The following is a 24676-nucleotide window of genomic DNA, read 5'->3' on the forward strand; positions in this document are numbered from 1 at the left end:
CACGGTCCCTTTCAACAAGGTCTTAAAGCGCTTTATCTGCTCCATTTCCCAGTAGCAAAATATGATTGAAACGTTCTATTTCTGCTCACCGGATTAAGGAGATGTTGCAAAACTGCACAAAAACCTGGCAGATGTAAGCAAGGTATTACGGCTGCTCGGGCTGTTAAGATCTGAGGGGAAAGATCAATATGTGCTTCTGAAGTTGTGCCTCCAGAAAGAGGGGGTGGGGGAGTGAAGGGCATTAAAATACATGCCAGTGCTGCCCAAACTCTGTGCCAAAAGATAAACCATGTTTTATTATTCTGATATAAGGCTGAAACTGCGCTCTTTTCTCCTGCAAGTTCCCTACAAGCACATCAGCCAAGAAGGTGCCCATGGGATGGAGAGCAGAGGCAAGTAGGAAAAGTATCTTTTCTGTAAAAAGAAGGTTTTCCTCTAATTCCTACACAATGTCCCACTTGAAGTGCATGGAAACAGTCAGCCAAAGCCTCCAGGTCATGAGATATCACTCGAGGATGCTCTGGCACAGAGGGTGGCCCAGGGCGATGAGGATGCCCAGGCCAACAAGGATGCCCGTGGCACAGAGTCCCAGGCCTGGACCCAACCTTCCCAAGGGAGCCCCAGCCCAGGGCTTTGGCAAGGGGCTTTCCAGGCGGAATGCAAACCAGCGATACCCCCTCCCCGCCCAGCACCGGCAAACAAAAGCCGGGCGAGAGGCTGGCCCCTCGCAAGCTGCCGGTAATTAAAAAGGCCTGTAAACGCCCCACAAAAAGCACTTCAAAGGGACAGCGACTCCAGCGAGACTGCGTGGTGTAAAAATTATGAGTTTTCCCCACAGGGTGCTTTGTGTGAAAAGGCCGGGCTCGGTGGCAAACGCCGATGGCCACTGCTCGGGGATGCAGGGGCTTGGCAGAGCATCTCGGGGTGCAGGAGTTTGGTGGAGCACACTGGGGTGTGGGTACGGGTGCAGTCCTGGTACCTAAAGACCACTGCAAGTGTCCCACTGCCACCACAAGCAAATCTCTGCTCTGCCTGCTTAAAAACCCTGCCTAAAACAGCCTTCTGCTGTCTTTACTTGAGGAACTCTTGTATCCCAGCCCCTCCCCGCCACCCCTTTTGGGAAGCAGGGGAGACCCCCTCCCCTCCCTTCCCTCCACGCTGAAAAAGACACATGGCTTTTGGCCATTTGATTACTTTTAAGTGTGTATTTTTCCCCTCAAACAGAGTGAATACAATGGTTAGGAAATTTGACAGAAAACTATTCCAAGCCATTTATTGCCTTAATGCGCACCTTTGTCCAACAGGCAGTTTTGACAGGAGCGATAAATTCCAAATTTATGTCAACAGAGCATATGTTGAACACCTCATTTCTGAGCTAAAGCGGCATGCTGCCCCATAAATCACCCTTCTGTTTGAAATGAAAGTAGATTACAGGCCCATGTTATTGAGCAGTTAGAGCCATAGTCATATAAATCAGAACTTTTAACTCCAGGCGATCCGTTCTGCAATTAACTAAAGGGCACTTTGTCATCTCCGGGCCAGGGCACAGCTTGGCAGGGTGGCCGGCTACCGAGGGAAGGCAAGAACCCCTCGCTGCCGAGGAAAGGCACCGGCGCAGCTGAGCTTCACTCGGTACCTGTTGGAGCAGCAAGCCCCAAGACAAAGCCTGGAGCAGTGTGTGGCTGGAACACAGCCTGGCATGGGAGACCCACGGCTGCAGGGGCTCCCTGCCCATGGATCCTGCCTGATCCACTGATCCATGCTTTGGACACGAAACACAGTGAGGGAACTGGGAAGCTGCATGATACAAGCAAAACAGCAGAGTCCTGACAAGTCCAAAGCCAGGCAAAAACGTGCTGAGTGCGGTGCTCAGAAATCTGTACTTGGGACTTCCACAGTGGTTTTGCTGCAGCTCTCAATGCCCATGCATCAGGTCAAGATCCTCAACCCACTGATCTCCCCCATCCATCCTGCTGCATTTCCCTGCATCTCCAAGAAAGCCATGCCATGGGACAGGGGGTCCTGCGGGGTGTGGGGCTGGCAGATACTGCGGGCAGTGGGACCAGAGGATGCTGTGGGGCCAGGGGACGCTGCAGGGGCTCAGCCCTGTGAGTGCTGGCAAAGGGTGTGAGTGCGAGGGGCAACTCACCCCCATGGGAGTGTCAGAGCTATAAAAAGATTCAGACACGAAGTATTTCCTTTCCTATAAAATATTCATTGCTGCGCACGAGTGCCAGGGAGCACAAACCTCCAGTGGTTCTAACTTTGTGCCGCAGCAATAACAGAGTTTTATGGGAGCCTTCTGATTTTATTTACACTGGGCCATGACGGCGGTGCCCTGCCAGAGGGGCAGCCAGCACAGCCCCACCAGGGCAGGCATGAGGCACTGAACACTGGGCGGCCAAAAGGGGACCAGAAGTGCCACTTTGCATTCCCCAAAAATCTTCCCCCTCACCCCATTTCCACCGGTGTCTCCCTTGCCCAGGTAAATCCATATGAAATTGATTCATCCCTGATCTATTTTATCAAGATCAAGGCAGTGGTGCCACATCTCACTTCCAGTGGGGACAGAGCAGGAAGCCAAGGTCAGCGGACACCAAGTCTCTGCAAACCACACATTCTCCATCCTCCGACACCAGCATCACACCTGAGCTGCCAAGAGGGTGATTTTTCCCCTGATATGGCTATTTACAACACTTTGTGACTGACACTGGATCGGGCCATGGTCCTGGTGGCTCAGCTCCTGCAGTCACCGCTCTGCCCTCAGCTCCCAGCCCGGCAGATTAAAATAGCAGGGAGAGCTATTAAGGGCACGGCAGAGGGGGAAGGGAGCTGAGACCTTCCTTTCACTTTAATAAATTAAGGAGAAGGAAAAAAAACCCAACCAAAAACCTGCCCTCAAACCACCACTGCTGCTAAATATAAACAAACAAACAAATAAATCTTACAGGAGCTGGAAATAAAGATTTTACTATTTCTGAATGGTTTAATATAAAAGCCCCCAAACAACCAACCAGGGGGAGGGGATAGCTATCAATAGAGAGCACTGAAATTCCCTGCCTGTACAGTATTTATACTTACCATGAGCTAATTTATGAGTTCAAACCAGATGCTGTGGAGTGACATCATTCCACATGATGCCAACACTTCCCCTTTGAAAAAAGCCAAGGAAAGGATCCTGCTGTCCTGCCTTACCTGACAAGAACCAGGCCACAAACACCAAACATGCAATTCCAACCTTTTTTTAGAGTCTGTCCACAACAAATGTGAACAAATGCTGCCAAAGGGCAGTGACCCTCAGAATTCGCTGCTGGCCTGGGCCAAGCTTGTGTGGCAGCATCTCCCATCCACTGCTCCCAGCAACCCACTGGAACGATGCTTCCAGCTCCATGGGTTGGGAAAAGACAAGACAAGACAAACTGCCCACAGCAAAAAGGGCAGCATACAGATTCTTTTTTTTTTAACGTATTCCAAGGCCCGGTTTCAGATCCGTGGTCAATATTCGTTATTGAATGGAATTCCCCAGCTTTATCCATGTGAACATTCCCTTTGTGTGTCCCAGACCCCCAAGCAAGAGGGTCCATGGTCTTGCAAGAGGTGGGACAAGCACGGATGGGAAACCATCAGCTGCAGCCCTTGGATGCAGCTGGCAGTGGGAAGTTTCCTGTCTGTTGCAGCAGGACCATGGGGGCACAGGCGCTGCCGCAGGGCCAGGGGTGGGTGGATCTGCAGCTTTCAAAAGGGGATTCAGAATGCAGCCCATGCCACTTTAATGAAAGTCCACTGAGTGATGGTACCGGGTGTCAGCAGCTTCTGCCAGCCCAGGGATCGGCCCTGCATCTCTGCTGCACCACCTGGACGCTGGAGGCTGATGCGAACAGCTCCACGATTCCACACTGTCACAGAGGGGCTGGAGCGCCGGGCACCGAGGGGTTAACGCGTGGCGATGCACGCGGCCCTGCTCGGAACAACCGGCGCTAATGCGCCGTCCAAAACCATCAAAAACCATCATCCCCCCATTCTTCGGGCATCTGGTGACAGCGACGTGCTGAGCACTGCGAGAGGAGCGCTGTGCCGGGCAGCCTCGGCCCCGGGCTGCGCTGGGCATCGCGCTGAGCCGACGTGACACGGGTGTCAGAGCGTCAGGAGAGCACGGGGGAGCTGCTGCTTCGGCACCGTGCGAGATCTCCGCAGAACAGCAAAGTGACCTTCGCGCCGAGTACATCTGCCGCAGCAGCGGCGTGATTATGCAGATGTTTTGATTCCTAATTCAGAAATAATAAGCGGTTCACAGATTCCAAGTTTAAAAATATATTCATCATCTGGTTTCCGTAGCAGCACGTGTGCCATTGGAGCACCAGCAAAGTGCTGGCCTCGGCCACTCCCTCCTGCCGACCTTCAGGATGGTTGGGACACCTGGCTCTGAGCAGCCTGGGCTAGTGGAAGATGTCCCTGCCCATGGCAGGGGGTTGGAACAGGATGAGCTTTAAGGGTCCTGCCAACTCAAACCATTTTGGGATTCTGTGACATAAGAAAAGCATTTAGCATGATGCATCGGATGTTTTCCAGAGACAAGAGTCCTGGGATGGTCCAGGCAGCATCATCCTGCTGCTCCCCAGGGAAGGGGGAACCTGTAGCTCCTGAAGCCTCAAGCAAATGGCAAAAGTCCCCACAGAGCCAAAAGCAGGGAGACAGGGGAAAGTGGATATGCTATTGGGGTGCTGGAGCACAGAGAAACTTAAATGAGGGGGAGAATTTTAGGGTAGGGGGAATCTTGTTTTAATTTCCACTCTCTTTGATGACCTGACCACAGGGCTAAGGCTGGACATGCATCAGGAACAGGGTGGTCCCCTAGAGCTGCTGCAGGGATGAGCTGGGATGGGCCCAGGAGCTGCCTCCCTGCACTGAGCTCCTCTTCAGGGAGTAGGAACAGCCCCCAGGTGCCAGATGGAATCAATCCACAGCTTGGCTGCTCTGTTCCATGAGGGAGACATGTGCTTCCCACCCCTCACCTCCCTGTGGAGATGCTGACGATGCTGATGCCCTCCCTGGTGCCTCCCTGGTTTCTGCCCCGGCTCACCCGCCTGGGAACTGCAGCTGGGAATGGGCACAAACCACAGAGAAACGCTGCTGCTCCCATGAGCGGCCTAGATCCTGAGGAGTTTTATAAGGTAATCAAATATGCAAGAGATTCAACAAACTAATTTCAAGCACACACCTGGGGTCCTCTGATAATGTCGGCTGTGCCTATACAGCGCAAGGATTAAAATTTCATAGAGTCATGATTTCATCAGTCGCTAAACTACAAAGGATTAATTAACAGCCAGGGAAGAGCTCATGGCTTGGAAATACAGTCTTAGGGAAAATATCTATCTTGGCTCTCCAGATGTCAGCACACAGACGAATAAAGCTTTGATGAAAACACTTTCTTATTATTAGCAACTCCAAAACATTGTATTTTTGTAGCTGGAATTAAGGATGCCCAATTCCAACCTGCCTCCGTGTGCATTGTCACGTGCCTTTCTGGAGGGCTGGTTTGGGCCCCTGGGATGTGATTGTCTGGCACACACTGGGGTTTTACGCCGGTATTTTGGGGATGGGCAGAGACACCTCCCTTGGAGAGGGGATGGGAGAACCCCAAGCATGCAGGAGTCCAGCTGCGAGTCTTGCCTTTGCTCTGAGCACAGTGCCTGCCCTGTGCTCACTGGCTTCCAGAGAGTCTCCCAAAGTATTCCTCATGCTGGCTGGGCTTCAAAAGTTTGGGAAGGAGAACAGGCGACGGCCTCAGCACGGGCAGTGCGAGTGGGGAGCAGCAGCGCATCCCCCTTCCCTGAGAAGATGAATTAGGGAGCTGTCAGCGAGGGACAGGCGCTGCAGCCGCGCTGCTGTACAGGGGCAGTGGAAGTGTCTTTGATTAATGAAACTGTAACGCTGGGCTGTTACACGGTCCTTCTCCGCCAGGAGAGATGCCCTCGGACAGGCTGGAAATGCCGTACTCCACACGGATTCCCCACATGCTTCTCCCAGCCCCGGACTGGTTCTGCTCCTGTCCTCTGCCAGCGCCGCTGCCTTTGCCCAGGTCTGCGCCGCCTCCTCAGGAGTTCCCAGGGAGGACAAAGAACGAATTATTTCCAATTACAAGTTGGGAAGTGAACATTATGCACCTTGTCAAAGCAAGGTTTTGGGGAGCCCCAAGTGCCCAGGAAGAGGAGGTGGCAGCAAGGGAAGCACCTCAGCAGCTCAGGGACTGGGGCCACCGCTGCCCATCCAACTGCAAAATCCCCCTTGGAAAACACGTATTTTTGGGAGAGACTATGGAAATGGGAAGCGTCAAAGGAGCTCGCACAGCCTGAGCAGAGCCGTCAGCACTGCACGGTGCAGCACGTGGCACCGCGTCGCATCCACCGTGTCCGAGCTGGCTTTGCTCCCAAAACCACACGAACATCTGCGCCGAGGGAGCGAGCGGCCGCTGGCTGGAACCACGCTGGAGCCTGTCACCTCATGGCAGAGCTGTGTGGGCAGATGCTGCTCGCTGCTGCAGGGCCCCACGCCGGGGACAGCGCCAGGGCCACGGCACGGCAACTTTCCCCTGCAGTTTTACCCTCCTTCCAGTGCCGGTGCACCAACAGGAAGATGCTGCCTCAGCTCTCCATAATTAGTTTTGCTCAGTGTACAACATGTTTTGATGAAAAATAAATAAATGCCTTCCTGGCGAGCCAAGCTCTGAGCGGGACGCCAGCACTGACAACACGCTCCACTCTCCCTGGCCCCGGCCAAAAGTACGCGGCGTCCCGGACCCGGGCGTTGCTGAGCCATCCTGGCACCGTGGGACCTCCCCAAGGAGGCTTGCTCACGATTAATTCATTTATGAGCAGCCTCGCCCCCCTCCCCAACATGCACAACAGGTTCCATGCAAATTCGGGAGCTTTTAAATTATACCGTTAATGAAAGCAAATAAAGGCAGTTAAAAGGCAATTTGCTCAATTGGTGTTAATATTTAAGCACAGCATGTGCAAAAACGAGATCGCAGAATTTGGTTTTTCCATGAGAAAACTTTTGGTCCTGACTTTCCTGAAGAAAGGATGGCTCATGCCAGTGAATTCTGTGCCCAGGATCACGTCTGGAGCCCCCTTGGCAGCAGCCAGCCAGTCTGTTTGTTAAGGAAATGTCCCCTGTGTGCCCCAGCAGCTCCACAATCTCCACAACATTGGCAATTCCTCCTCTGTCAAGGGGTGCAACTGCCACCCCCTTGCACGCCGGCATCCCCACAGTGCCTTCCTGCAAACCTTTCCTGAGGGTAAAAACACAGGGACAGTGGAAGCCCCGAGCACCCCCTGTGGGACTTGAAGCACGTGAGGCAACTGGGGCGTGGGCAGGCAGAGGTGTCACGGGTGTCACTCCCAGCACTGCAGCCCCAGTGCATCCCCGGCTCAGCACGCCATTGTCACCACATGTAAAACCTCAGTGTGCTGGGAACGTGGTGGTCGTTGTGCCAGCAAACAGCAAGGACAAACCACCACGCAGGACAAGCTGCCCTGGGGTACCTGAAGCACAGCATCCCTGCCAGGCACTCTCTGGTCATTGCTTCCCGCACCCAGAGTGTGATGTTGGTATTGTAATGGTTACAAATTCCTAAATAAAACTGGAAACAGTGACCTAGCACCAAATTATCACAGGCAAAAGTGGCTGATGATGCCCCTCAGTGCAGCCCCACTCCTGGCCATGCTCTGGCTCAGGGGTTACGATGCTCTTGCATAAATTCACTTTCAAAACAGGAGCTGCCAGTGAATGAGACCTCGATTTCTAATGGTTGGAAATATTTTGTACACTCTGCTGCTCCCTCTGTACCCCTTTGTCGGGGCTGAGGGCTGACGGCTAAAGCGGGTACCAAAAGACCATCTGTAGCTCCCGTCTTTACAGAGAAGTTTAAATAGGGGGATGAATGAGCACAGGAATTAATGAATGATAAAGCCGTATGGTCCCAGTCAGCCTCCTACGCCGGGATGTGGCATTCAAACCCTCCCAGCCTTCTGCCACAAAGAGAGGTTTCTAAGCTACAAAAAAAAAGGGAGGAAAAAAAGGGGGGGGGGATGGTGCATGCAAGTTTTTAACAACAAATGCAATGACTTGCCTCCAGGTTCCCACCCGATTTCCCTGTGCCAGGCTGGGGGAAAGGCACGTGGGAGGGAAAATCGGGGGTTTCCCCAGAGCCACCTGCAACTTCCCTTGATAGCGAGGGAAGTGAGAGCAGTCGGCTCTGGGGCCCATCTGTGCACTGGGTGGGGGATGCAGAGAGGGCACCCTGGGGTCTCACACCAGCAAGGGTGGGCAGATTTTGGATAAGCTGCCTGGACTGACCATGCTGCATCCACTTGGCCAGCCTTTGCAGCATCTGCAGCATCCCCCCACCTTATCCATTCAGGACAACTTAAAGATGCCTGGTAAAAACTCGGGAACCTGGAAAGGCTGAAGAAGCACATCCATTAGAAAACAGCTCTACCAAAAAAAGGTAAAAAAGATAAACCCAAGGGTTAAGGAACAGAAATGAAGCCTGCTCACCAGTGCCAGAGAAAAGATGCTCCAGCTCATGGTACAGCTGGCTGGAGATTAACAGGTGATACCCAGGGAAAGACAAGGACATGGAATTGCTGCCATTGCTTATGGAGGGCTCCTGACAGCCCAGACACACTGACAAGGCAAAGCCAGGATCAAACACCCCGAATCTGTTCAAATCCTGTTCAAGAATCGGAGTCTGCTGGGAGGGAATGTCTGTCTCCAAAACAACCCAGAAGAAGCAGAGAGAGTGTGGCGCAGTACTGGAACACTACTTGTGTTTTAAAAGCTGTCATGTGTAAAGCATTAGTGGTTTTGAAATTGCATTCTCAAGTTAATTAAATGGACAATCTTTTGTACATAAAAAGTGAAAGCACACAACCAAAAGCACGGGAAGAGGACGTGTCTCTGGAGCAGGGTGCTGCCTCTCCTTGCCCACTCTCCTGATCCAAGTATCCCAAGGGAGCCAGTGTCCTGCTGTGCCAGCACAGTGCCAGGGAGGCTGTTTGCTCTGTCCTGAAGCATTCACATCCCCAAAGCCCATGCCTGGGCACTGCACTGACCCATCCCATGAGTCTGTTTTCCCAGAGGAACCACAGGGGCTCCATTCAGGGGTTTCCTCTGTACAGGGATGTTTTACTGGCTGACGGCAGTGCGAACACCCGTGGCAGTTATCTCTGCTGCAGTAAAACACCGACCTTCAGTTTTAGGCAGAGGTAATGTTCACCATCCACTGGATCCACCATAAGCTGTTTATAATTACTATTATCTCTGAGTTAATCTTGTGAGAGGTCAACAGTTTTATAAAAAACTTGCAAGCTGTATCTTTTACCTTCCAACTTCATATCTGGGTCAAAAGGTCAATTACTGCAGCTTGCTGAGTTGGGATTTCAGAAAAAAATGTCTGTTCCCACCCCAAAGCCTCACTGGTGCATGGGGGAAGCGAGCAGGCACCCACCCTTGCACAGGCAAAGCACCCAAATCTTGGGCTGAGAAGTCCAGGGGAAGAGTTTTCTCAAGTCAAGGCTCTCCCCACTCACGAGCTGAGCTGGGGCTGGCTGCTCGCAGACTGAGGGGCTGGGGCACACTCCGAGCACTGGGATGCAGCCAAGGGGTCCTCTGCGTCACTGGCGAGCGCACGGTCCCTGCCTCGTGGCTCGTGGCTCGTGGCTCGTGGCACAGTGCTCTGAGGATGCCAACCCCACCCGCAAAGCACTGTGTGTGGGCAGCTGCCTCCCTGCGCCGGGTGCACAAAATGAGTGTTCAAACGCCTGGGCTCTGCTCCCACACCTACCCATGGAGGTGCCAAATGGAAGCAGAACAGAAACCTTCGGAGAGGCTGGGAGAAGCCCCAAAAATGGATGAAGCTGTGACCCACACTCTGATCCTACCTGCCTCCCGGTGCTCTGCATCACCAAAAATCATCACTGCTGTTATTTTACCCCCCCGACAGGATGCTGCCAGGCAGCTCTGGGCAATATCTCGCTTGGGAAGCAAAAAAATCCTTCGGTGCTGTTGCAGCCCCTCCCATGAGTGCAGCCCGGGCCCGCGGAGCATTGCTCAACTGCTCGGCAGGCAGGTGTCATAAACAAGCAGGCACATGGCAAACATATCGATTTCCCAGAGCTTATCGCGCAGCAACCAGTGCTCAGTTACCAGGCTACTTTAATATGTAATTTACTGCGAGAAGGGAGAGCGGGGCTGAGGCTGGCTGAAATATTTACTGTGGGATGGACAGGGAGGTGGAAGGTGTAAGCAGAAGGGAAGTACGGTGTCTCCTGTCTCCAGCCATCCTTAGTATTTTCTAACTACTAAAAAAACCCCAACCCCTTGCTGCTACGATGGAGTGTTTACACAGATGCCATTAATCTTCCTCTGCAACTGCTTATACTATGAAAATACAATCTTAGCTGCCCGGACTCTCCATCTCCTTCATTTAAATTCAGATGCTTAATTTCTGTCAAAACAGAGCCCACCAAAATTACCTCCATCCACTTCTGGTGCTCAACTTGCCTCACCATCTGAGAACTGCCTGTCAGAGTGGGGAGGGACCCCAGGTGGGAGCCTGGAAAAACGGGAGAGGGGTGGCATTCCAAAGGCTCCTCCTCTCCAGCCTAGATAGGACCAGACGTGACAGCCAAAACCAAAGCCCAGCCTGAGATAATGCTTCCACCCTGCACCCAGTCACCCACTGGGAGGGGGGATGCTTGCCCTGACTCAGCACCTTCACCTGCCTGGGCAGGTGTTTTGCCAGCAAGCTGTCTCCCCAGCCCATCAGCAGGGTTTTGGTGGGGACAGGACCATCCTGTATCCCTCCTTGCCCTGTCCTGCATCCCAAGGTATTTTGCAGATGTGACCCTCAGGAGACTCCTGGGATCCACGGGAGGTTGGTGTTTTCAGGGCACAATATTTTAAAAATCCTTCTTGTATAGTACCTCTCAGTAGAACTTTTGGAATTTACAAGATAAATACTGGTAATTTGATTCTTATCTTCTTCAAATCCAATTCTAAGGCAATTCTGTGTAAAGGACACTAATTATAGCCCAAGGGGAAAGAAAAGGTAACCCATCAGCGAGAACACACTGGAAATGTTTAAAGGGGTACAGGGCACTGAAAAGTTAAATAGATTTCAAATCTGCTCTTGCAAGAACAATGATATGTTGGGTGAAAATGATGCTCAGCAACATTCCTGCTCCCCAGCTGGTCCTCCCCGTGGGCAGCTCAGTGCTGTGCTGGAAGTGCCAGCAGCTGGGGCTGCATACAGGTTGCTCTGCACATCCTTTTGGGACTGCCTGGCCACTCCAGAGCTGGGCTGGGACAGGCAGCAGTGCAGGGACAGCCCCATCTCTGTGCCCAGACAGTCATGATGGTTTTCACCCTCATTTCCCTGGCATTATTTACTATGGAAAAGGCAAAGTTTATACACACAGGGGAATGTAACCAGCAACAGACACTGAAAATGACAAAACCATCACTTGTTAGTACAAATATTATGGTTTTTCCAACAAACACCCCCTAGACATGGGATATTCTGGCTGCAGAACACATCTGGAGGCAGGAGCCCCCACATGCTCCAGCCACCAAATGGTTCTCTGTTCACTGCTGAAGAGTACCTGAAGAGGAGGAGGATGGTGGGGAGAGTGCATCGACCACTGCCACACAGCACAGCCCAAATGTTACAGCTCCTATAAAATAATCACCCCAATGCCAGGATGCAGAGCCAGGATGAGGCAGAAGATAATGAAGGAAGAATCAAAGGGATCTGGCAATCCAAATGGAGTCCTGTTTAATGAGTGCTGCCACAGGTGTTCCACAGGCATTAACATCCATCGTCACCATCCCTGCGAAGACGACACGGTTATTCCCTTTAACACGGTGACACTTGCAGCTAACTCATGTCTGACCCAGACAGCCAGGGCAGACGCCGTGTGAGAGGTGACCAGAGGTAATTGAAAATACACTCGCCGCAGACCAGAGCAGAAGGGCTGCCTCAGCAGCAACCCTCGGTGCAACAGGTGACAGCAGTGGCACCTGGAGGATGACCGTCACGGGCACACGGTAAATCAGCACTTTGCTGAGGCAGCACTGGGCTGCCTGGGGCACGCGGAGCAGCAGAGCCACGGTCCCTGGGTCCCTGGAGCACACGGTCCCTGGAGCACACTGTCCCCAGAGCACATGGCCCCTGGGTCCCCGGAGCACACGGCCCCAGGGCAGCAGCGTGGCTCTGGCACCTCGGTCTCCGTGGCTGCACACCGCAGCACCGCATGCAGTGACGATGGAAGGGCCCTTCCTCGACACATGGATTGCTGGCAGGAAGCTTGCCATGCACGGCCGCTTCGTTCACTTGGCAACAAAGGTGCTAATTAGGGAGCGAGCTGTTCTCCACCTCCAGCCAGAGGAGGATGTGGCACAGCTGCCAGCGGCGGCCCAGCCTTTGGTGCCCCACCACGTGGCAACGCTACTGTGGGAGAAGGTGAAAAGCATCCTGAGTGTCATCCTCAGGAGATGCCCATCTCTGTGACCCTCACTCAGCCCCCCAGCACCGTGGTCCCTTCTTCTGCCATCCTTTTCCCATCTTCTGGGAAGGCAGAGCTGGACTGGTCTCTCTCCCAGTGCAAGGTCCAGTGTAGACTCTCCTCCCAGCGATGCCTGCACCCTTAGCACACAACCTGCCAGAGGCCCCACCACCCATGTGCTGGCTGGTCATGGCCCCCGCTCCAGGGCAGCCTGCCACAGATCCCACCCTGCTAAATAATGCATTGGGCAGAGCTCACTGCTGCAAGGGAGGGATGACAAACATTTCTGCACTGCTTTAAGTTACATTTGGGTCAACGCTGAGGGAAGAGCTGCCTCCAGCTAAAGGGTCAGAGAAGCCAGAAATCAATATAAGTGCTTGCCTCTGCATCCCGAGATCCCAGTGTCCCTCCCCAGATCCGTGGGCAGGGTTGGGCTGGGGGAATCCCACCGGCAGGTCTGGGGGCATCCCCTGACAGGCCTGGTGCTGCCTCACTCTCAGGAACTGCTGACTCAGCACCCTGCCAGTGGCCCAGTTCCCACCACAACACCCATTTCCTACAGCCCTACCCTACATGCCATCTTCCCCACAGCCCCAGAAATGCAAATTCCAAAATCCCCCAAAAAAACCCAACCAAATGCTGCTCTTCAGCTAGGGTGATGACGAACTGAAAGGCCGGGGGAGGCATAGCAAAGTCAGGGCAGCATTTCCCCATCCCTCGCCCAAGGAGAAGACAGGAACCTGGGAAGCAAAACCAATTGCTTTTGACTTTTCTTCCACTGGGAAGGTTTTCATCCAAGTTAAAATGTTCCTAAGATGATTCCTGCTACAGGGAAGCAGGTTTCATTGCACACGCTGGTTCCCACCAAGGCAACAGACGTGCAAGAGAAGGCAAGGGCAGTGTGGGCAGAGCTGCCCAAAGAGGCTTCACGCGTGACAAGTGCCTCTGGTCACTGCTCTTACTCGCAGGAGTGCCCTGCCCTGTGCTCGGCACTTGGGATCTTTTCTACGAACAGGAGGAAGGAAGAAAGAGGCGAGGAAATCACCTCGTTCCTGGTAAAAGCAGCAGAACACCCTGGAGGGGGGGCAGGTGGGCGGCAGGTGCAGAGGGTTCCGGCGCTGAGCACGGGGCCGTTTCGCAGGAAGGGGCCCCGCTGTGCGGGCGGGCGGCACTCCGCCGTGCCCCGACCACCCAGGACCCAGCCCGGTGCCGGGGGGCCGGCGGCTCCGAGGCCCGGCCGAGCAGCGCGCGCTGCCAGGGGCACGGCGCGGCGGTGCCGTGGGCTCGGGGGGCCGGCGAGGCTCCCACCGAGCCGAACCTCTCCCACGCGAAGGCCGTCTGCGTGCGCTGCGCAGCCGGCCGCGACCGCAGCCCGTGCCCGGCTGAGATAAGATCCGTCACCAGCGCTGCCTGAGCCGCGCTGGGGCTGCCCAGGCTCGTACAGCCGGAGGGCCGCTGGCAGGGGCTCTCTGCACCGAGCACCCCTCTGCACAGCCTCTCTGTGCATCCCCTCATCGGGGAGCCCTTTTCTGCTACAATTTGCACATCCTATTCCAGGCCTGTGACAGCAGAATGGCTTGGATCGGGAGGGATCTTAAAACTCATCCCATTTCAACACTCTGCCATGGGCAGGGACACCTTCCACTATCCCACGTTGCTCCAAGCCCCATCCAGCCAGGCCTCGGACGCTTCCAGGGATGGGGCAGCCACAGCTGCTCTGGGAACCTGTGCCAGGGCCTTACCACCCTCACAGGTAAAGATGATGCCTGAGTTCACAGCCAGCTCTGTTCCTGCATGACAGCAAAGCCCTGAGAAACCAATGAAACAGCCACAGACACTTCCAGTGAAATCTGGAAGGCAATGAGCTGCCCCAAAAGCCTTGTGCTGCCATGCACATGCACTTTCAAGAAGGCCGGCCGGGTTTTGGTTGAGTTTTTTAAAAACACAGCCTGTGCTGTGGTGAAACTGGATTTCTTGGAGTCATAGCCTTCCTGGGTTTACTCTGTGCATGCCAAAATTAGTACAACCTGTCCCTAAATACAATAATAAAAAACACGTAGTAAGCGCTTTGCCTTTATTTATGTCAGTGGTGGTTTCAAGCAGGATGAATCATGCTTCCTCCTTAGCTCTCCTTTCTAATATGATTTACTATAAATACTGCATGGAGATGAGAATGAGGGAAGGTTACCAAGGGCACAGCATGTGGAGTCCAGCACCATCCCCAGACTCAGTGGCAAAAGCATAAAAGCACATTCAGTAGTTACGATGGAGTGGCAAACCACATGCCAGTTGTAACTGGTGCAGTACCTGGTGTGGAAATCACAGAATATCCTGAACCCAAAAGGATCATCAACATCCAACTACTGGCACTGCACAGGACAGCCCCAAAAAACCCACCGTGTGCCTGAGAGCATTGTCCAAATGCTCCTTGAACTCTGGCAGGGTTGGTGTTTGGGAATCACAAAGGTTGGGAAAGACGTCTGACAGCACTGAGACCAACCGTTCCCCAGCACTGCCAAACCCACCACTAAAACATGTCCCCAGGTCCCTACTACACGTCTTCCGAAGCACTCCTCGGGCAGTGGAAATGGCCTGGTGCTTGGGGCTGCGGGTTTTTTGAATTTCTCCTTGTTTTTATGCTCAGTTTCCATTTCCCTTCTTTACAGGTCATCAAGGTGGCAGCAAGCCCCTTCCTCCCCCCTCCCCCCCCACAAGCTGCAGCTGGATGAAGGTGCATTTTGCCAAGCAGGGGGTGCACAGGTCCCCTCGGTGGTGCGCACCACAGCATCGCCCGTGCCGCCGCTCCTCGCACAGCGCCGAGCGAGCGCGGGGTTATCAGCGCGGCTGATACACGCCGATAACCAGCCCATCTCCCGCGCTGACACCGCTAACAAAGCAGGGTGTTTAACGCTGATTTATGGCGGCCGGCCGGCCCTAGCCAGGCTTGCAGCGCTCGTGCCTACGTGGAGAAGCTTTTCCTCAATCGCACATTGCCGGCTTGTTTGCTAAACAACGTGCCAATAAAACAGCAATGAGACAACGAAGGCCGATGGAAACCTGAACCAGCACAGCAGGGCGCGTATCCAACCATAATCTACTTAAAATCAGTTAAGAACACTACAGCGAAAATGATCCGGGCGGCCCTGGCCCCCGGCCAGCGCGTAAGCCTGGGCCACAAAGGCTCGCTCCCACAACCCCGATTTTAGGGCAATGCTCCCTCCTTCAGATGCAGAGTGACCTCTTGCCAAAAAGAGGAATCGACCTCTTATGAATGACATGGTCCAACAGCACTTGTACTCTTCCAAAGGAACCTGCTGCTCTGCTGTCAGCACAGAAGTTACCCAGAGCACTGCCAACGCGAACCAGCGTGTTCCAAACCAAAACCAAGTGCTTCAGGCACGCCTCAGCCTGGATAAAGATTATCCAGAACGGACACAGAGGTGATGCTCCTGAACACCCCACAGCAGGTCTGAGCAACTGGGCTTAGCCTGGGAACAAAAGTAGATGTCATGGCTGCACTGGAAACTCATCAGCCGATGTTAAAAAGGTGTCTGGCCACACACAGACTCCCCTGCAAAAATAATAAATGTCTGCATTTATTCCAAACGATGCAAAAACCTTTCCTTGTTGCTCATATGACATCCTGTCTGAAATTCCCTTTGTGCCACCCTCCCTGTTTCAGCTGGTACCTGTCACACCACCAAACTCTACCAGGGCCAGGGTGCACGCCAAGCTCAGTCCAGGTCACCGGCTGCAGGGCGGGATGCAGATCCCTTCCAGTAAAGGAGGGAGCAATGCCCTGCAAAGCACTGATCCCACCATAAAGCACTGAGCCGGGCTGGGGAGAAGAACCCCTCACCGGCAGAGTGACACAAGCCAGGACTGCCGGGTGAGGAGGAATGAATGGAATAGGCTAATTTACACAGGAAGTGAGCACTTACCAGACCCTTCATCCCAACACACAAAACCCTCTGCCATATCTGGAAGCAATTACACCCAGTTAACATGATCTGCCTGCCACTAAAATTAACTGCAAACAGAAATATTTTTCACTTTTGCAACAGGAGATGCCATGGCCCCGTGTTTGGCTGCCGGGAAATATTTAGTAATTACTCATTTAAAGCCTCTCTTGAAGCTGTCAAGGGGGGCAGGGGGGGAATAAAAGAAAAATCTTGCTAATTGCAGGCAAAAAGGAAAATGCAGATCATTTTACTCTATCCAAGGAAAACAGATTTACAGACTGGTGTAACTAAAGAGCCAATATCCCGCAGAAGCAGGGAAGGCTGCAGGAATGCTCTGTCACCAACAGCCCAGGCTGCTCTGCACCACTCCCATTCTCCACAAGGAAAGGAAGAAAAGGTGGACAGAGTCACCCCTGAAGCAGCACAGGCTCTCTGAGGGGCCCTCTGTACTGCTGTAAAGGCATTGTAACCAACATCACTGTGCGAGGTGTAACGAGGACTGAGGATGCTCTGAAAATCTCATCGAGCTGCTGCAGCAACAGCCAGCTCTGGGGAAAAGCCACCCAAGTGTCCTCAGTGCGGGAGGTTTCATGCATTGGGGTCCCAACCCTGCAGCCAGTGGGGTCCTGGTGGGAACTGAGCGGTGCTGGGGAAGGGGCTGCGCCCCAGGCAGAGAGCAGGCAATGACCCCATCACACCAATGGATGTCCCTCTGCAAGGTGTCAGAAGCACCAGGCATCATGGGCAGGAGAAACCAGAGTTTCACTGGGCAGGGCTAAACAAACAAGCAAACAAACAAACAAAAAAATACACAGAAATAGGTGTTTTCTGATGGGAACCTCAGAGCTTCGCTTTCGAACGCAGTGCATGCATAACTAAACTGATGCAGAATAATGGATGGAATAATGTGGAAGCCAAAGAGGGCTTTTCTCCCTCCACACTTGGAGCTGAGTATGGAAATGGTTAAGTTGCCCACTGAATAAATCAAAAGTTCAAGGCTGCAACATACCACGTTGTATTCCCCCTCTGCCCATGACAAGAACCAGAGAGCCCCCGAAATCCCAAGCATCCTGCGCGGGGTCTCGGCCAGCGCTCACAGGTTACACGCTCGGGGTCAGCGCCGTGGACCTTAGCTGCAACATTCATTTCCTGAGCGGGGCACGTCCCCCTGCCCATAAAGCTAATAAGAGCTTCCTCGCCCGGCTGCCCTGCACCGCGGCCCGGCAGCGGGAACGCTGGTTTCCATTAGCCCCTTATGATGCCAGGTGCCGCTAATAAGGCCCATCAACAAGAAACAAGAGCTGCCAGGTCATCCTCGAACTCTGGAAGTAATCACGGGCAGAGTTTGGGGGGCTGCTGCCCTGGTTTTTCCTTCCCTCCCCCGCTTGCTTTCCATTTTTCCTCCTTTTTTTAAAAGTTTAAATTGCAGTGGAACATAAATTGACAAATGCTTAAAATAAAATAAAAAACAACTACTGTATTCGGCTACTGAAATTAACACTAATAACATTTCACAAAGCACTTGGGATCCGATTTATCACGTTTATTGCTTTAATGGTACACTGCATCTGTTTCTCACTGTGACATGCCGAGCAGTGCCAACGTGCCTAATGGCATTAGCAGTACAACGCTCAGCTAATCCAGGTGGAGAGAGGGGAGGTGAGGCTGCCAAAGGAAGAGCCAAAGGCTGGATCCCCATGGGAAGCTGCAGTTTTCCCGAGCAGGAGCATTTCAGACTGTGGGAGTGTCGATGCCTGGCCCTGGGCACCGGTGTTGCGGGTAGCAGACGGGCAGATCCACTGCTTTTCTGTGCTTCAATGGGAAGAGAGGGCACAAATCTGGAGTTTGGGGTACAATGGCTGGCCAGCAGCCACTGGGATACAGCGAGCCTCCCTCCCCTTGTCCTTAAACCCTCCATTGGCACACACACATCTTTAGCTGACAGCTCAGCCATGGAACCTCAAAATGCAGAACAGACCTGACAGCTGGAATGGAAGCTTTCCCCAAGGTACATCCCCCCATATGACAGTGAGGACAAGCACCTTCCACCAAAATCGCTCCACGAGGAGCATTCACCCTCCACTGGCCTCCACCATGACACCATCACCACGAAAGCACTTTTGCTCTCCAGAGCAGCATCTCCATCTCACACTGACACACGTGCTGCCAGCAGCCGCATCGCTGTGGTGGGTGAATTCCTGGGCAGCATTGGCTTGGGGTCCTCGACTGTGCCATAAATGAAGCGCATGGGATCACATCCCCATGGCAGCCTTCCCAGTCACTATCACTTTATAAAAGACATGGTTTCATTTTTTTTAAAGTTTTAAGGTATTTAACTTCCCGATGACAAATTATGCCAGGCTCAGTGGCAGCTCGGCACAGCTCTCACCTTACAGCTTGGAGGTATTCCTTCACAAAATAGCCCCCAAAAGGGCCACTGAACTATGGCTTTTTTGTCTGCAATTAGAAGTGACGATCAATACTAACATTAGATTAAGTTTGAACTTTGCTGAACCCAGAAGGAAATCTTTTATAAAAAAAATTAAAGACTCGACGACTCAATCTACACTCAATTAGTCAAAATCATAAGCTTGGTAAGGGAGAAAGAAAATGGATCATGCAGCAGCCAGTGGGTTCAGGGACCTGAAAACCCTGATCAGAGGCAGCGTCCAGGCTTGTGGCCACTTGGCCCCCCAGAGGTCACAGCTCAGTGCTCCTGGGTATGACACAGCACAGACAATGCTGCCACGAGGCCAAGGAGCCGTGTCACCACACTGGGCCAGGGCAGATGACTGTCCCTCGGGCACTGTCTGTCACCCAGAGCCAGTGGCCCCCTGTGCTTGCCGAGGCCCGGCCAACCCTCTGCTCTCCTTTTTCCTGCACGTGCTTCCCATACTGATGAAGACAGGAACAACACTCAGAAGGCTCCAAGACTATAAACATGTATGTTTACACTTCTATAGGCATGTGTGTGTGTAAACAAACAGCCCTGCCATATGCATGGGCTGCCTGTGCTCTGCAAACAGGCTCGGCATGCGCTGGCTCACCGAGCTGCCTGCGGAACGAGCGGCACTGGGGCTGGGTGGCTTCGGGCTCTGTCACCTGCTGGGGCTTGGCACTGCAAGCTGTCACACAGGCAGCCAAGCACCCCACGGAACAGTGAGGTACCCCCACCCCTGCCCCCTGGCCCCCAGCTCACCACAGCTGGGAACGGCTCTGATCGGGCACCTCCGCCTCGCATCAGGGTCGGAAAGCAAAACCACAGCAGCGAGTGCGCGGCAGAAGGAGGTCAGCGAAAGTCAGCGAGCGACACCGTGGTGCCCTGGCACATCCTGCCCCCCCTCCAGCCGGTTGGGGAGGTGGTGCCCAGACCCCAGCGCAGGGTGCAGATCCCCAGGCCCCCTCAGCACCAGGCAGCAGAGAGAAGAGGAGCCCGCAGCCAGCACGGTGCAGCTGCCACCAGAGCTGCTCCGGCAGAGAGCTGCAGATCCCAGCCCAGCGCAGATGCTGTTTAACAGCTCCATGAATACAATAGGATCCCACAAATCCTCCCCAAATGGTAATTCTCACAACGTATTAGAAAGCAAACACTATAAAAAAGCCACATGAGACCCTGTCTGCACACAAACCGCCCGGGATTTAGACTTTGGGGGCCGGGTAGTGAGTTCATTGGACTGTTACCCAATGCCTTTCAGCACGGACGGTCCTACAGATCCGTTTAAACACGGCTCAAAGGATTTGGCTAACCCTGCAAAGTTTGCCAGCGCCAGGTAATCGGTCAGAAAGCAAGAACAGGCAGAGTTTGGTGCTGGCTTCAGCAACTGCCTTTAAGGCTCCACTGGCAGAGGCCAGTGCTGAGCTCCATGCTCCGGGCAGACCCCGAGCCCCGCGGAGCATGGCGTGCGCCCAGCCTCACGATAAGATCATGAATAAGTGAGAAATAAGCTGCGGCTGCAGCCGCGGCTGTCAAAACAAGCTGAACCCGGGAAGGCGCTGTGAAATAGGGGCTGCCTGGACACTGGGCCATGCTCCCTCGTCTCCCGACCCCGCGGGGAAGGATCTGACCGCGCAGCTCTCCCTCCCTCTGGACAGATTCACGGCTGGCGACGGGAGCCTCCGGTCAGTCCCAGCATCGCCCCCCTCTGCGGCCACAGCAATTGCTGCTCTGAGCTTGGAGGGGGAAAGGGAGAGCCTTGAGACCGTGGCAGAAAGGCACGTTAAAATTCTCCCTGAGCCCTCACTGCAGCTCTCCCGGTGACGTTCGGTCTGCATCACCGCACGGCCGAGGCGGCTTCGGGGACGTAACCAACGCCAGCCCCGGCTCTCCCACTTGCGAGAGGGGGAACAAAGCCGAAAGCGGCTGTGCACCCACACGGAGCCGAGGACCCTCAAGGGGTGAAGGCTGCTCCCCGCAGGGTCCATGCGGCAGAGCGAGGGGCGATGCTGCCAGCACTCGCAGCCCCGCGCAGGGATGAGGATCCCGGCTCGGCAGCTCGGCTCCCGCCGCCGGAGCGTTCCCGGGCTGAGCGTACGGGCAGCCGCTGCCCCGGCAGCCGGCAGCAGCTCTCCCGCCCCGCTGGCGGGCGCGCCGGCAGCACCGACTGCCCGCCAGAGGCACGTGCCGGCACGGACACCGGCCCTGGAGCCTTATGTGCATCAGGACTAATTAACCTGTTGATTCATTAAAGATCTGACAGGGTGTGCAGCCAGGGGAGGCAGGGAGAAGCTACGGCACCATGCCGGTGATGTCTTCCCTAAGCGGGACGCTGCTGTCCTGTGGCGGGGCTGCAGCGGGGGCCAGAGCAGCGCTCACCGAAGCACGTTCAGAGCCGACGCCGATTTTGGTGTGCTAATTAACGCGGCTCCCTTCCCCAGCCAAATGAGGGAACAAGCCCTGGTCCCTGAACCGCGACCAGGAGGCAATAAACAGCGGAGCACTGAGCTCACGTGTCAGGAGCCACCACCGCGCTCCCAGCCCGCAGCAAGCCCCCAGGGTGCGGGGCTGGGAGTGAGCACAGACCCCCCCACCCCGAGCAGGGGAGCCCCGAAGCCGCATCTGCGGCTATTGGAGGTCCAGCCTTTCACCTTTCCCGCAGGGACAGACCCGCGGCTCTGCGGCAGCCCGAGCCCTCTGCGCTCGCCCCGGCGTTACCCAGCCTGACCCCCGCGCCACTTTCTGCGAAGTGTAAATGTTTCATAAACCGGGAAGCTGAGCGGCACAAACCCCCCCAGGCTGGCAAGTCACTACACGTTGCCACCACTGCTGGCGTGCCCCGGCACTGGCACAGGGGGGACCAGCTCTGAACAGAGCGGGTGAGTGCTGCCTGTCCCCACTGCATCTCTCCGCACGCAGATCCCTAAACTCAAAGAGTAGCAACTGTGAGCTGCTTGGTTGATGCCAGCCAGGGAAACTGGTGGTGTTTATGCTCACAGGAAACACCGACGGCCCCAGCTCATCCGGGCCGTCCCCAGCCAGCACTCACTGGAAGGAACCTTCTGGCACAGTAACCAGACTTGGGGAAGCTGCAACAGCCATCCCTCTGAGATGGTTTTGGGGTATGTGATGGAAACTTTGCACCAGCGCGTCTCCAACTCAGCCAGAAACCGAAACCCTCTGGCGAGATCCTGGCTGCCCGGTGCAGCATGCCACAGCCCGGCCTCGGCACTCACCTGTGCTGCTCGAGGGTCTCGTTGTCCGGCAGCTCTGCCCCACACACGCTGCACTGCTCACCCAGGGCTCTGCTCTCTGTCTTCATGCCGGCTGCCAGCTCCCCCAGCTTGCTGAACAGCTCCCGCTGGATGAAGCCCTGGGGCAGCAGCCCGCCATAGGCGCTGAAGTCCATGGAGACAGCCAGGGCCGGCTGCACGTGCAGGGCGGACGCCGCAGTGGGCGGCACGCCGAGCACCGGCTCAGTCTTGTGGTTCGGCAGCAGAGAGTAGATGCCCAAGGGCTTCTCTCCCGGGGCAGCGGCAGACGGCTCCGGCCCCAGTGGCAGCCCCTGGCCAGGCTCAGGGGGTGGCTCGGCACCCTCCTCACGGGTGTAGTGCAGTTCACGGGCACTGGTGATGACACTGCTGCGGGTCGGGGTGCCAGGTCCTTCCTTGCCCTTCTCGTCAGGCTTCTCCCCACTGGAGGCACCGGGCTCGGCTGCCCGGGGGCTGTCACGGCTGGAGGCCTCATCCACCTGCATTGCTTCAGTTTTGACTTCGGCGAGGCCAGAGGGGCGGCGGGTGGTGGCAGAGCGCGAGTCCTCGGGGGCACTGGGTGGCAGGGCACCCTGCAGCAGTGACTGCCCTATGGTCATCAAGCTGTCCACCGCCGCCTTGGTGGGGCTCATGGAAGAGAGGGAGCAGTAGGATGCAGAGGCAGAGGGGCTCTGCTCCACTGTGGCTGCCAGCAGATTCTGGCTGGCCATGCCAGCATAGCCACCCTCCTCACCAGTGGGCTTGGAGATGAAGAGGCCCTTGATGTACCTTGACTTCTTCTCCTCCTCCTCCTCAGCGGTGGCGGCGGCACCTCCATCAGCCATGGCGACCTCGGTGTCATTGTCCTCGGAGGCCTGTATAGTCTCCAGGATCTTCAGGCACTGCTCCTCCAGGTACTCAATTTCCAGGATTTCGGCAGCATAGAGCAGGTCATCCAGGTCCTCAACCTTGGCTTGTAGGGTGGCAGTGTACGCGTACTCCAGGATCTGCTGGAACGTCTTTGGCGAGAGGAAGTCCAGGGTGTAGTGCTGGCTGTTGCGGTGGAAGAGGATCTCGAACATCTTGCTGGTGCAGGCCAGCACGGTCCGGTGCGCGTGGAACTCCTGGCTGTCCACCATGATGACCACGTCGCACAGCGTCCCCGCCAGGCGCATCTGGTTGGCTTTGTGCAGCAGCCCCGTGGGGTGGCAGGGGTTCTGCAGCTGGATCAGCCCCATCTTAGTCAGATCCATGGCGCGCCCCAGGCTCACACATCAGGGTGTCTCGCCGTCGCTCAAATCTGGGACCAGCTTTGTGTGCCGACTATCTGCGAAAACAAAAGGCGGAGGGGGAGAGGAGCAGAGCGGAGCGGGAAAGGGGGAGCGGGGAGGGAAGAGACGAAAGAGAGAGAAAAGGGGGAAAAAAGAGAAAAAAGATGGGGAGAGAGGAAAGCCGGGGGGAGAAAGGAGAGGAGAAGGGAGCAGGGAGTAGAAGGGAGTCGGGAGAAGGGAGCGGGGAGGAGAGAGAAGTTAGCCCGCAGCCCAGCAGCGACTCGCCCAAAAGTTTCCGCGCTGCTCGGCGGATCCGCGGCTGCCGGAGCCGCGTTCCCGCTGCCGCCGGCCGGGGAAGGCAAGGGAGGGAAGGGAGAGGAAGGTGCGCATCCCCCGCCGCCGCCCGGCTCCAGCTCCGGCCGCCCCGTCCCGCCGGCAGCGCGGCCCCATCAGGTGCGCGGCGAAGCGGCGCAGCCCCGGCCACACGGCGGTCCCGGGGCGGGGGACGCGGGGGGTTCCCGGTGCCGCCCCCCCCCCTCGCCCGCACTCACGGCGGCCGGCGGCTGCTCCGGCAGTTCGCACTGCCCGCTCTCATCGCCGCCGCCGCCGCTCGCCGCGCCGCGCAGCAAATCACGGCGGCGCCGGCCCACGGGCCGCCCCGCGCCCGCGTCAGGCCGCCCCCACCCACCCACCCACCCACCCACCGCCCCGCCCGCGCCCCCCGCCCGCGCCGAGCTGAGTGCGGGCGCCCCCGCCCGGGCCCGCCCCGCCCCGCGCAGCCCCGCACCTTGCGGGCAGCGAGCGGCAGCGGCTGGACAGCGCTGCCGACAACAAACATGGAGGAGCCGGAGGCGGCGGCGGGGAGCCCGGCACCCGGAAGCCCGGCGGTACCGGGGAGCGGCACCGGGCAGCGGCGCGGCCGCCCCCGGCCCCGCCGCGAGCGGGGCTGCGCGCCCCGACGGGCGGCGCCCACCGCCCCGACGGCTGCGCCCCCGCCGCGCCCGCGCCAGACAAAGCCGCCCCCCGCGCCGCGCCTGGGCGGACCCCCGGGCCCGGGGGTGGAGACGGTAAAAACCAACCTCAGAGCCCACTTCGGGGTCCGGTGGCGGATTCCGACCGGGAGCTGCGGTGCTTGTGACATGATGTGACACCGAGCACGTTGTCGCCCCGACGAAGCTGGTTTTTCTTC

At 55.9% G+C, this 24676-nt stretch overlaps 1 protein-coding gene across 4 annotated transcripts in view; it reads right to left on the reverse strand.

Annotated features, from left to right (window-relative positions):
- Positions 1-24363, reverse strand: part of ZBTB16 (zinc finger and BTB domain containing 16) — a 53107-nt gene extending 28744 nt beyond the window's left edge. For 2 of the 4 annotated variants that reach the window (XM_053996851.1, XM_053996855.1), the window contains exons 1-2: positions 24039-24121; positions 22202-23539 (exon numbers count right to left, since the gene is read on the reverse strand). In XM_053996851.1, coding sequence (XP_053852826.1) covers positions 22202-23469 — 1268 coding nt within the window. In that variant the 5' untranslated portion in view covers positions 23470-23539; positions 24039-24121. Of the gene's footprint in view, positions 1-22201; positions 23544-24038; positions 24131-24274 lie in introns of those variants that run through there. The other 2 variants (XM_053996853.1, XM_053996852.1) reach the window with 2 other exon arrangements.
- Positions 24364-24676: the final 313 nt, after the last annotated feature.

Source organism: Vidua macroura, chromosome 22, assembly GCF_024509145.1.
Source record: "Vidua macroura isolate BioBank_ID:100142 chromosome 22, ASM2450914v1, whole genome shotgun sequence".
NCBI lineage: Eukaryota > Metazoa > Chordata > Aves > Passeriformes > Viduidae > Vidua > Vidua macroura.